At 51.1% G+C, this 13,780-nt stretch overlaps 1 protein-coding gene across 1 annotated transcript in view; it reads right to left on the bottom strand.

The window, feature by feature from the left end:
* Positions 1-860: 860 nt before the first annotated feature.
* SAPCD2 (suppressor APC domain containing 2) overlaps positions 861-13,780 on the bottom strand; it is a 13,627-nt gene continuing 707 nt past the window's right edge. The window contains exons 2-7 of the mRNA XM_085308367.1: positions 13,581-13,778; positions 9,023-9,156; positions 4,911-5,057; positions 3,941-4,039; positions 3,221-3,343; positions 861-2,780 (exon numbers count right to left, since the gene is read on the bottom strand). Of these exons, the coding sequence (XP_085164493.1) occupies positions 2,652-2,780; positions 3,221-3,343; positions 3,941-4,039; positions 4,911-5,057; positions 9,023-9,156; positions 13,581-13,778 (830 nt within the window). The 3' untranslated portion in view covers positions 861-2,651. The remainder of the gene's footprint in view (positions 2,781-3,220; positions 3,344-3,940; positions 4,040-4,910; positions 5,058-9,022; positions 9,157-13,580; positions 13,779-13,780) is intronic.

The raw sequence follows: 13,780 nt of genomic DNA, 5'->3' as shown, positions 1-13,780 counted from the left end.
GAGGAGGGTAATAGTGGGAGGAAATTCCTGCAGCCAGAGATCCTCTGGAGCACACTGATGTTTGTTCGCCCCCTAGCAGTGCCCAGCAGCAGGCAGAGAACTCTGCATTGGTGCTGAGCGTGAAAGCAGCAGCCCACCGGTCCTGGGGAGCAGGTCAGTCTCTACAGCATGCAGAGGGATCCCAGTTCACTGCCAGAGCCCCAAACAGCTGGAAGTTCTCATGCACCTAAGGGACAAAAGTAGTCACCTCCTGCCTCACTTTGCCCCATGTAGATGCTGCCACCCTTGGCACAGAGCAGAAGCACCTGCACCATGGTGCACCCTGCCAGACATGGGTCCCCTTAGGATTGCGGTGTAACTATACAGCTGCTACCTGAAACCACCACCACAGCTGCAAGCTACCCACAGTCAGGAGCACCACCTGCACTGCGGTTTGCTTGAAAAGAAATAATGCTAACAACATCAAAATTCGTGAACTATCCCAGCACCACCTGAGCAGCATGAAACTCTAGCACATTTTCTGGAAAAAGCAGCCAGATGCAGCTACTAGCTGCAGGATGAGGCAGGTACAAACACTGGAAAGAGGATGCAAGGGGCTTTACAATCCCATCCACCAGCAGCTAGAACAGACCAGGAGATCCCCAGCTACAGGCTGGGAGCACAGGTCTCAGGGGCGTCCCGAGAGGAAGAGAAAGAGCATGAGAATGCGACCTACAACAGGGGCCCACTGGACTCCTCATGCTCAGGCTGAGACTGTACAACCTCAGTGCTCTTCCTCCATCCCTCAGAACAAGACTGTCAGGAACTTCAAGGCTTACAGCAGAGCAGAAGCTAGACTGAGTTAGGCAGAGACAGACAGATAAATTAAATAGTTCATCTCACTTTATTATCCTTTAAGAAAGGTTAAGAGGAGGGTCACTTATTGAGCCACCAGCAAAACAGGCACTGGACTCCCATCATGAGATGGGAAGAACTGATGCCCAGGGGATAAATAACATCCTATTCCTGCAGCCACAGGACACAGTCTGTCCTGGATTGGCTCTTCGTCCCTCTCCCTGGCACTTTGCTGATGCCCATTCTGGCAGGGGTAGCAGACACCAGGGAAAAGCACGGGCTGCATGTTTTGCAGCCAGCTGCAGGTCAAGATCAACTCAGAGAGGAGCTGGATGGGACAGACAGTGCTGTACGGGTAACAGCATCTTCCTAGAAGTAGGAAAGGAGCTGATGTGCAGAGCACTCAGCCTGTCAGAGTTGACTCTGTTGGAGCAGGGCTCAGCTCAGTGCATTGTGCCAGGGCATTGTGCTAGGAGAGTCAGAGCATGAAACAACCCTGGAGAGAAATATCCTGGACCAGGCTAGGATACAAAGGGCCAGGCCTGTACTACATGGGGATTCACAAGGACCTCCTATGCAAGTACTATAAATACAAACTACCAAGACGTAGTAGAAGACGCCATCAAGTCCCAGCCTCAGCCTCTAAGCTGTGTGAGAAGGAAAAAATACCTGGAGTGCACCAGTCCAACAGCTACACATATTTAGACTAAAACCATCATCCCAAGAGACCTGGAAAAGGGAACAGCTCACACCCAGGATGTCACCCAGGGGAGTCTAGGTACAACACCAGGACAGGTAAACCTGTCATTTCTCCATTTGGAGATGTGCAAAAGAAAGAGCCCATCAGCCTCCTCTCTACCACCCATGTTCAGTTAGATAAGAATCCTACTTCTAAAGCCCCTCTCTGAAATCAGGTTTCAGTCAGCAGTCCTCATGATGCAGGACATAATCTCTCCTTTTAAAGTAATCACAAAAAAATATAATCCTAGCAGTCATAAGGAAACATTTGCCAGGTCCAATAAAATTGATTCAGAAGTGTCTGCCTGAATCGACAAACATCCTGAAACAGCAGCTCAGAGGTACATGTGATCTCATTTGGACCTATGGCTCATTAGCTAGAGAAGCCTGCAGATGTGTAAACAAGAACTGTGTCAACACTACTCCAAACCAGAGAGAGAGAGAGAGAGAGATTATCCTAGTAGGAGCACCACCTCAGGTATTGCTCTAGTCCAATTTGGTTGCAGTGGCAGGCAAAACATGGGCAGCAGGGAGGGGTCACGCTTGCCCCATTATCAATTTTCAGTCTTGTCCTCTGACAGAACCATAAGCAAGGGACAGGCTGTCCTTCAGGGGCCAGGCTTGCTTGGAGATGTCAACTAGAGTGTCAAAAGTATCTTTTTCAGAGAGCAGCCAGAATTCAGCCTATATCAGGCCAAGGGTAGAGCAGGCCCCCACCCAAACCCCACACAGAGAGTGCAGGTAGCACCCACCACATGGAGGACACAGGGTAGGGGGTACCAGCACTGCAGTCAGTTTTAAAGGCAAAAAAGGAGCAGCTTGCAAGTGGTGCAGCTGACCAAGCCCAGCAGCACAGCAAAGAAGGGAGATCCCTGATCCTGCTTGGGCAGGCCTGGGGTAAGTGCTCTCCTCTGGCTTCCTCATGCAGACACACCAAGGTCAGTTCTGGACCTCCACAGGCCTTGAGATACAGCACTGGGAGTAATGGATGCAATGGGATTCGGGTAAGAGTCCCAGCCCCATGAAACTCCAGAGAAGAGCTCAAGTATGGGGCCACTGGGAGCTCTGGAAGATAGACACTATATGAAGGTAGAATCCAGCTGGCTTGTTTCATGGTTATTGAGGGCCCGAGCCTCAAAGAGCTGTTTGATCAGGGCAGATTTCTCTTGCTCCAGCTGGGTGATGCGTTCACTCTTTTCAGTCACTTCCTGCACAGGACAGAGAAGGAAAATGCTTGCTCAGAGCTCTCTTCCTCCTGAGGTATCCAGTGAACAGTGCAAGTTCTCACTGCTAGGCCCAGCTGCCACTCCCCCCGACCCAAGCATGCACATGCACACACACACTCCAAAAGCGCTGTTTGCAAGCCAGTCAGTGCGTGGTTTTGCTGCAGGTGCTAGGATGTGAACCCCTAATGAGCCTGGCCCTGGCAGAGCTGTCAGAGGGCATCTGCAATCATTCCCCACCAGCCCTGCTGAATGGACCTGGTCATGCAGGCTGCACCTCCCAAGCTGCAGCATCTGCACCCTCTTGTGGCTGAATTTGTCAAAAAGCCTTTTTTCTATGGCAGGGATTCACCATTCATGTCCACAGTGCCCTCACCCAGTACCCAACTGGGCACAAGACAGCCTCTTCTCTGAACCCCACTCACCTTGGTGAGAAGTCGGTTTTGCTCCTTCAGCATACTGATGGCTTGCTGGGACCCTGCTGAGGCTGGGGACACCACAGGGGCTGCAGGGCCCAGCCTGTTCAGAGCTGAGGAAGGGTTTGTTGGCTGAAGAGAGGATGAAGGCAAAAGATAAAGACAGTAAGTCTTCTTCCTAGTAGCCCTCCCCAGCCTGTCTCCAAAGCCAGAAGGGGTGAATTACAGCTGTTTCTACAGCTGGCTGGGAACTGAGAGAAGTCCAGCACCTGCCAAACCTAAGACCCTGCCAGTGCAGTTAGCACAAGTCATTGCAGGAGGTCTCCAGCGAGGCTTTTCTAGACAGAGACAGGAAGCATTCCTGCCAGCATGCCCTACACCTGCCAGGAACCTTTATGGCCTGGCATCTAAGATGTCCAGCTCCAAGAGGACAGGCTCAGTACCTCAGCAGGATATTTTCCTTATTCATACAACAATGTCTACACCTTTTAGGGACCTGCTTTAGCCTCACGAATATCCTGAGCATAGTCTAGCTCAGCCTGGGACCAGCTGCACTATCCTCTTGRCTGTCTGCCATCCTTTGTCTTGCCAACAGAGCCAAGCCCTCTCCCCAGAGCCAGGGGGAGCTCTGGCAGCTCCAGCATCAGCCCTCCAGCAGTGTAAGGGGGGGGGCAGGAAGGCCCCCAAGCTCATACAGTCAATTGCAAGCTGCCAATCTACTACTCTTACCTTGCCCACAGCAGAAAGAAGGTCACTGAGGCAGCAGTTAACCTCCTGCAGCTTGGGGAGCAGGCGCCCCTGGTGGTTCTGGCCGTCAGGAAGGAAGTCCTGGAGATGTGGAAGAAAAAGCTGGGAGGTGTTATGGGGCCAGCTCTCAGGGAATTAGGCTGCCCTGCAGAGAGGCCTTAAACGCTTACTGGCCTCCAGTCCCCTCTGCACACATCCCTCATAGCTTGGGCACCAATCTGCCACTGACACCCCAGCCAGCCCAGTACACTCAGCAGTGCCAAGCTCATGCAGACAATGGGACATGCCCATTATTTCCTCAGTGAGATGGGGACAGGGCAAATCTCCGGCTCAGATCTGGAGTTATGACATAATCAACACAAAGGCCAAGGTTGTGGCTGTCTTGTTCAGAGGGGGATCCTGACTCTGCCTGTGGCCTAATGGGAGATGAATAGGGAACAGCAGAGCCCAGCCAGCCATACCAAGGGCACATATGTATCCACACATGCATGGGAATTAGCAGACTTCCCATGCCTACCCTGAGAAACCTGCAATGGCAGAGTCCCAAGGCTGGTGAATGAGCAGGAAGAACATGCCATCCTTTGGAGAAGGGACACTCACTCTCCACACTGGGCAGTTTTGTCTGGGAAATCTGCTGTAGTGGGGCCCCAATGATGCCTCTTACAGGAGAGAGGCACTATCTCCTGTGACCCTCCCTCGCCTGCCAAGGGATGGCTGGTCCCAGATCCCCAGCAAAGGTCACRTGTGTGTACCCTAGATCCTTCATTGCTCCCTTAGGATTCCTGGGTGAGGGATTTGGACACTGGATAGACTCTATCCCCAGAAGTCAGGATGGGCAGAGTCAGACCAACGATGAGCACACTAAGAAGTCCCAGCTGAGTTCTCCCAACCCACAAGGCAACCCAGATGCTCCCAAGCAGACCAGCATCGTCAGAACAACCTCCAGACTCACAGTGCTAGTTTTGTTCTTCCCCAGGAGTCTCTGGCGTTCCTGCATAAACTGGATGTGCTGGTGATACCACTCCCGGGCACGTTCTATCATCTCCAGACCCTGCAGCAGGAAATCCTTCTCCTGTTCCAGCTCCTTCATATGCTTCAGCTGCAAGACAGAAYATAGACACATCATGCCCCCTCCTCATCCAGATCCAAAGCATGTAGACTGGGCCTCCCATCCTGGAACTAAAGCACGCAGGATCACCCCTGGAATGGGCTGAAGCCAAGCCTTGAAAAACACTGTCCTGCCACCCTCAGTCTGAAGGCCTCTAGGTATGACCTAACTCACAGCCCAACCAATTCTTTCCACTCTAGCCCAAGAACTTGCCAAGCCCAAGGAGCAGCTTTCTTCACAAGGCACAGAGGAACCTGGTTACCAGCAGGTGTCTCGGCCTCTCTCCCTTTGAGGAGCTAAGGAGGAGTGGGATGATGGCCACTGCCTCATCCTGGTTTGAGGGAGAGTTCTCCAGCTTGGGAAAATAACTGCAACAGCTAAAGGACAGTGATATCTCTATCCTTCTGTCTGGAGAGCCAGGTCTGCTCCCTACCAGCTCTTACTACAGGAAAAGTAGGTTTCTCTTTGTCATTTATCCAAGGATGCACTAAGACTATGGCCTGTAGCCACTCTCTAAATGCTCTCGAGGCTGTAGGCTTCACTCAGCAGCTTGAATACAAACGGCTTTCAGAAAGCAGCCAAGTTGATTGCACAGACTAGAAGTCTGGGCAAAATCTGTGGCCGTGTTCTATCCAGCTCCTTGCTCTCCCCTATACTTTGCCCGCTACGGCTTTTCTGAGCAGAGCACCTTTGTTATTATTGCATCTGCTGAGTCTTTCAGGTTCAAGCCCCAGAGTAATCTGGATGGGAACACATATGTTTATCCTTGATATGTCTGGAGGGCTGCTATAAGAACTGGAGCTCTAACCCCCCAAACTGATGACTCTCGGGGATAATCACAGCATAACCCTGCATCTCGAATCAGGTTGTGGCCCAGCCAGCAAGACTGCTGCAGCATGGGCTGCATGGCCCCTCCATCAATAAGGAGGCACTGGCAGCAGAAGTAAGACTGCAGCAGCTTCCTGCTGGCCATACCCCAGCTGACACGGGGTCTCCCTGCTCTGTTGTCACCTACTACTATTGAGGCCCCTAGATACTACACTGCTAACAGAAAATCATAGAGGTGGCTGAAGAAAAGGAGAAAACAACCCTGGGGAGCAAAGAGTGACCACAGTACGGTGACTTTTTGATCAGTCCTCACCCAGCGAGCCCAGGGCTCAGTCTCCTTCCCCTCAACTGTATGCTGAAGACAACTCTCCAGATACCATCAGCATTTTGATCATACAAGCAGGCAAGTTCAGAAGCTGCTGGGCACTGAGCAACCTCTCCTGCTAATTTGGAGAGTGTCTGGAGGGGAAGGATTCAGCTCAGAAGTGACCTGCACAGATCTCCCCTCACCTCCCTGAAAGGGGACAAGCAGGACTGTTCCACCACCATCTTCAGGCTGCCAACACTTCTCTGTCCCTAATTCCACCCCAACACCTCCCAGCTGTCACAAGCCAGCCACTTCTTACCCCAGAGCTGCTCTTGCTCCCCACTGCTTCTGGAAGTGCTGTTCGTAATATGACAATCACCCACATGCATGCTGGATGGACAGGCAGACAGAAGGAGACATACCCACAGAAAGAACTGCAGAGCCTTGGTGCTATGCAGGCTATTGTTGAGGGGCACGAAGAAGGTGCTGTATGCGGCCAGGACCCCCATCCAGCTTTGGTTGCTGCCTGTGACTGCCTGTCCTGCCTTAGCCCCTCCAGGCTTGCCAGTTAGCACGGCGACCGGAGGAAGAGGCAGCATCATACAGAGTGGTGGGACAACACCAGCTCTGCTGGGTGAGGGGACAGATGACATCTCACCAAGGGCTGAGAAGGGGATATAGCTGGTGGCAAAGGCAGTTTCTGGGGCGGCAGGAAGAAGACAGAGAGGTGGAAGGGGCACAGTGGATGTTGGCTGGGGCTGCCTAGGGTGGAAGGGGAGGGGACAGTGCCATATCCCAGCCTGCCTGCGAATGAAAGAGCTCAGCCTCTCATAGGTGGTCTCATCCCAGCTACCCTGAGGCCATGTGAAAATTGGGCCGATCAATGGACTCGGTGAAAAAAATTAGCCAGGCAGACACCAGCTGTCATGGTGCAAAGGGTCCTGGGGCCACAGCACAGCCCCAATGCCTTCGCTCTGCTCATCAGGGGATGCACAGGTCCTAGTGCACCCACAGGACTTCAGTGCCTGCCATCTCCCCTTGAGCTTTAGGCAAATCAGTCCAATGATATCTGCATGCCTTCCCTTTGCAGGACGTATTATCCTCCCAGCATCATGAGGAAACGAGAGTAAGAGATTACAGCACTACCCYGTACAAGGGTTCAATCCTTGCTGCATTCAAACCTGTTCCACTGTTTCTGGATGCTCAGAAATGGAATTAGTATCCAAACACTTCTTTAGAGCTGCCTTGGTGCTGGGGGAGGCCTCCTACCTGCAGGACAGACACCTCTTCTCAGGAAGGAGAAAGACATTAAAGACAGTGAGGCACTTGGATATAATGGGAAGTGAGGAGTGGAGGTGGGTGGAAGGAGGCAGAGAGGCAGAACTCCTGCCTCCCAGCTCTCCCAGTATACCTTTGCAACTTTGGGAAACTGAGGCAAAGGCAACAGCTGCCCAAAGCACTTGTTGCAGTGCTGGGAAGAGAACCCAGATATCTGCGAGACAGACCCTGGCCACCAGCCTTTTCTCAGCAGTACCTCCTAGGACTTTAAACTCATCAGTGTGATGCAACCTGTGCTGGGCTCTAAGTTGGAGCTGTGTGCATGCAGTATAGCCTTCCAGGAAAGGATGAAACCTTCCTCTCTCCAAAACAGTGACACCCTGCCACCAGAGGGACCTCATTCCTCCTCTCCAGACACACATCAGCACCTCTCTGCAGAGCCCCACTGGGTCTGAGGGAGGGCTCCAGCTCTTTGGAGTACTACAGGTCCAGCAAACTCGATCCCATGAAAGCATAAACCACACCTTCCACAGGCTGGGGAGGGCAGACCAGGCAAGAGAGCATGTTACTTTGCTCAGCTCATCATCAATGCAGCACAGAGACTGCCCCTGTGGCCTGTCAGCTCTGCTCAGATCAGGAAGCAGGGTGACACCAGGGAGTGATAAGTGGACATGCTGATGTGAGAGTCTCAGCCTCTCAAATGGCTTGGGCACCACAAGACAAAACAAAGAAGGTCAGAGACTGCCTGGACTCGATCATCCTCCCTGCAGGCAGGGTCCTGGCTCACTTCCCAGGAAAATATAGCTTGAGTTTATAAGCAACATGCCCAGGCAACCTTTCCATCCCACCTGAGAACAGTGCAGATCCCTTGTTTTGGGCAAGCTCATCCAAGTCTCTCCACTCAGGGATTGTGAGAAGGAAGTATATTCCTGGATCCCAGACTCCCGAGTTAAAACAAATGCAGAGAAATTAGCATTACTAGAAAAAAAAATCTCTCAGGAGCCTCATAGCTCCATCTCCATGTGCTAAGATCCATGCTTTGGTAGAAGTAACAGATTGTACAGTTATCCATACAGCCACTCACACAGCACTGAGCATACATGACTGTTGGAGTGCTTGAAAGGTCCAGGATTCACCTGCAGAGATCACTGTAGACTGGGGACACCTTCTACAGTGAGGGAAAATGTTTGTCTTTCCCTGCCCAAGTTTGTTTGCCAGTGGAGAARGCACCTGTGCAGTTAAACACCAACATTCCACAGGCTGATCCCACTCTACATAGAGGGAACACACAACTTCTCCTAATCCTCCACAGTTCAGAACAGAAGGAACTTTGGAAGCAACAGCTGGACTCAAAAAAGGAATACCAGGATGTCCACAATACCCAAAGACCCTAGAGCTCACACTACTAGAGTGGGCACAACAAAGCCATGACCCAAATAGAGCTAGTATCAGCAAAGAGAGACCTCACAACCTACCTTCCCTCAGTGCCTGCCCTACAGGTCAGGCCCTTCTCTGGCCACCCATAACAGGGCCATACTCTTACCATGCTGAAGTCCACACCATTGGTGATGGTGTGTCTCCGGTGTTCTGCACGTCCTCTCTGATGCCTCCGAGCATCTCTAACCCCTGAATGGTCACCATCTCCCTGGGACTGCCCAGCAGGCTTAGCATCAGCACCTGTAACAGAGGAAAGCATGAGGGCACCAGTCACTTGCAATGAAAGCCTCCCAATAGCCATCACAGTGGGGCTTCCACTAGCCACACTGTGTATCTGAAGAAAGGAGGCTTCAGCTCCTCACAAGTTAACAGCTGCACCTGGCAAATTCAGAAAGAAACCCTGAAACCCACYCTCAGCTTGGCAATTCTTCTCCAGCCCAAAGGTAGCGCCATTCAAAGACCATGGTGCCCTTTCTAGAATCAATTTATTGGCATGCTCAGGTGGTGGGCATGTGAGAGGTAAGACCATAGGAAAGAATTTGCCAGGTAAATCATAGAGTAGATTTGGCAGGGAGCAGCTGAACAAAGCACTGAGTCCTTCCAGGAGCACCTGCTCAGACTCCTGAATGGCCAGGATGGAGATCAGCAACATCTTACATGGTTTTGCCAGGCTAGCAACAGATCCTGGTCACCATCATCTGTAAAGAGCAAGCAGCTTCCAATGCTGTTTCACTCCCAACACGGGCAACTGAATTAATGTTAAACAAACATTAATTTAATGATATTGCCTACCCTTGTCCTGTCCTCATGGGATCCATGGTTCCCACCCAGGCAACACATGCTCTGCCAGGCATTACTCTCCTCCTGAACGCAGGTCACAGACCTGCTCCTTCTCCAAACATGCAGTGGGGGTCTCACAAGGAGCTTCCCCTGGAGGTTGGAAGCCACTTAGTGCAACTCTGGAGATGGCCATGGAGATCAATCCAATTCATTTTGGAGCAGACACACTTTTCCACCCCACCCAGTGATTTGTGTGGAGTTGAAGGGGGTGACACAGCCCTGTGTCTGTGGTCTAAATCATACAGTAAATCAGGCTATAGAGTTTCCAGAAAATTATCAAAATCCCAACAGACTATTCTGCAGTAGGTATAAAACACATGATGCTGATCCAAATCCATCTATAACCTATTTTTAGGGATTAACTTTACATTGGAAAGTTTTAGGCTGAATCAGACACCTCTTGTCCATGCTGTCTGACAGTATACCAAAGCAGCTATTGCCTGAGCACCTGTGGCTGCCAAAAATTCGGCACAGATCCTATGCTGTATGACCTGGCTAATTCACCAGAAACATAGCCCTGCAGCCACATCCAAGTCAGATCAGATCTGTACTTCTAGATCATCTGGCAGAGCAACTGTCCTGCTGCCAAAAAGCATGGCACCACAGTACCTGGAGGTGCAGCCAGCACTTTCTTCAGACATGTCCAGGCAGCAAATATGCTGCACTTCCCTCCTTGCTCCAGTCCTCTGCTGTGTCTCCAGCAGCCCTGCCTTGTGTTTGCCCCATCTCACTTAGGCTGCTCACTCTGGTCTTTGCAGACACCTTTCCTCGAGAGTTTCTTTCCTGGCCTGACTTTCCAACAAGAGCCGCAAGATAACAGTAGGGATGTAGACAAGCAAGGACAGGCAGTGAAGTAGCAGAGAAAAAAAATATCTTCTCCTAGGAATAGCTCCCTGCTTATCTCCCAGGCATCCTCACCCATTACCATATCTTTCTCCCATGCACTAGACACTAGCTAGCTCTCAGACACCAGAGGAGTCTCCCACAAGTTTAGCATGTTCTCTGGTGCAGACAGATTCAAAGGACTGGAAGTGCTAGGGTAGGATGTGAAGAGCTGGCAGTGCAATTCTGCCCAGCCTGGAATACCACCTACCACTGCTATGCAAGTCTCCTGAGCAGAACACATTAGGCACGAAGGAAGGATATGGGCCAGACAGCAAAGGAGCTGAGGTTGCAAGCATCACCTGTGATGCTGAGGATGAGCCCAGCTCACAGGAGCAAGCTGAAATGCTACATAGTCAGGGAGGATCACATTGCACTGAGACTCTCTGTGCTGCCAAATACTTACTGGACCAATAATGGGAGCTGTAAACAGGGTCACTGGGAGCAGCAGGCAATGCCCCAGCATGGATGCAGCTACACAACAAGTACCTTGTTTAGCTTGGCCCTTTGCATCACTGAGAAAAAAGGACAATYGCAGCATGGGAAAAGCCCTCCTGGCAGTTCATCATGGCATCCCATTTCTCTTATCAGCAAGGGCTCTAGTGTAGACAGGTCCCTGGCACCTCAGTTAACAAAAGGCCATTGATGTCATTCATTTGTCTGTTTTACCTGCTGCTTTTGCTTTCATACACCCTCTTCTGCCTGGGAGAGCTTTATCAGGGAGTCGTTCTGGCAGAAAGGTGTTTGTGTGAACAGAGACAACAGAGACAGAGTTACACTCTGCTGTCAGGGGAACAGCTAAACTAGCAAGAACAGTGCAACTGCACACATTATCGTAACAGACCTAGAGCACATCTTGCTTGGGAATTTGTCTGGTTGGTCCCTTTTGGTAGAAAGCTTTCTGTTTAATGACAATTTATCAAGCAGGATTTTTTTTCAAGTTTTTTCAGGATTTACATCCTTGATGATACAACAATCAGCCTTCATAATATTCTCCTGAAAGAAGTTCCACTTATTAGTCTGGAGGCAAAATGGAAAGCAGAGAATCTTAACATTTAAAATTTGTTCTCTACCCTACAGAAGCAGGGACAGAGTAGGAAAGGAAGGCAAAGCAGGCCAGACAACAATACTTTACCAAGGCAAAGGAAGGCATCATGCTCAGAGGTGTTACAATAGTAAACACCAAGATCTCACACAGAGCTTTTTGTCAGTAAATCTCAAAGCATTTCACAAAAAGTAGATACAGAAAACATTACCTGCCTACAACAGATAAGTATGGAAGTTCTGTATTTCTTATAACTTCCCCTGCTTGCCAGCAACAAGTCAAGATGTCAGTGACGTCTGGGTGGGGAAGGGAAGTGTCCCCATTCGCCACATTTAGCGTCCTGTTTTGCACAATACCTAAGGGTTGATATATGTGCAGGTGGGTGCTGAAAGCAGTGCTCTTCCTCTCCCACCTTTGTCAGTCCCACACCCTCACCAGTCTTGTCCAGTGATCACGTGGCTGCCAAGAAATAAAATACATATGTGTATATTTACATATGAATGTATAAATATTTTTTCACCTATCCAGCTTGTGGAATCAGCTCACTCTATGACCTCTCAGTCATTTAACGTAACAAAAGGGAAGGAGGACGAACTGCTGGGTGGGGGTAGGAACTGTACTTTCTGCATCAGTGTGCAGATGCACCAGATGAGATGTAACACCAGGCTGCAGTCACAGGACAAAGTTACACAGGACAGCACGAGCCTGTCTAACAGCTCACTGCTACAGGAGCAGCAGAGGACACGGGCAGTTCTGGTACAGGCATCCCCTTAGGTCTTGAGGAAGGGACATAGTCAGAAGTGATTAGCTGGGAAACTCTTGTAGATGAAGCCATATCAGAGACCTGTGGGACAGGCACAGGCCCTGCTGCCTGAATGCCATTTGGAGACTGTGAAATACATCTCCCTGATGTTGCTTTCCCATCTGAGTGCTTGTTGTAACAGTGCCAGTTATTCAAACACAAGAATTTAGGCAGATTTCCCTACTTTTATTTATTATTATTATTATTTTATCAGAAACGTCCCAAAACATACCTTTCTGACAAAGTATACTCACAGCACAGAACCTGTCTGAGTATATGACCAGTTCATGCCTGCAACTACCATACCAGTAAAGCCACTCAATTTTCATACCATTTCCCCACTCCAAGATCCAGCGACCATCATAGACTATCAGCTCCATCATCCTYCCCAGGAGGAAGGTCACCTACAGACTCCACGCCAGAGGACAACTACAGACATGTTAGTGTAAAGCTCTTAATTCTTCTTGTCACCACTATAAACAGACAAGCACCCACACAAAGAGAAATGTAAAGGGAAGAAGGAACCTGAGACAGACCAGGATTTACAAACAACATGCTCTCCATTCTGGTTTATCTAGGGCTTCAGTCAAAGCCCGTAGAAGCTAAAATAAAGGAAAAAAAATCACTAACGTCCCAGAGTTTTGCATTAGGTCCGTGGGAGGAATTAACTGTTGTTTTAAATCTCAAAGAAGGAACAGGTTTGTGCTGCCTGATAACCAGACGGAGCTACGGGTGTGGATCCCAGACTGCACTGCCAGCTCCACTCTCTAGCAATGACGCTGCTCATAASGTGCAACTCTGAAATCCCTCACGAGATACCTGGCCCAAGCCGGCCAGGTTCTCCTCTCGAAAGCGCACATTCTCATGGTCTGAAACAGCTCAAACTCAGATGCTTCTAGTCAAGCAGAGGGGTTGTGTAGTACCTGCGCTGGGAGGTTTGTGAGATGCGAGGGGATAAGGCCCCCACGCGGACGCTGCTGGGACGGAGGTCGGGCCACAGACCTCCCGCGGCCCCCTCCAGCCACGAACGCGCGGCCCCACGACACCAGGCAGCGCTACGAGCCGCGAAGGATCGCACAGGGGCTCCCCGCTCACCTCGGCACCGGGGCTGGCCCGGCTCCGGCTCCCGCTGTCCGCCGCTCTGCCCCCGCCGCTCCTCGGCGCCGCGCGGGCTCGGCAGCTTCTCCAGGCTCCGCGAGGCGCTCACGGCGGCGCCGCGGCCCTTCTCCGCCGGCGGCCGCGGCTCGCCGCGCCCGCGCCCCGGCGGCCGCCCCTTGGCCGGGAGGCCGCCGTCG

This window comes from Rhea americana, unplaced genomic scaffold, assembly GCF_003343005.1.
Source record: "Rhea americana isolate MKP2758 unplaced genomic scaffold, rheAme1 scaffold_273, whole genome shotgun sequence".
NCBI classification, from domain to species: Eukaryota; Metazoa; Chordata; class Aves; order Rheiformes; family Rheidae; genus Rhea; species Rhea americana.
This window is presented reverse-complemented; position numbering and strand designations above follow the sequence as displayed.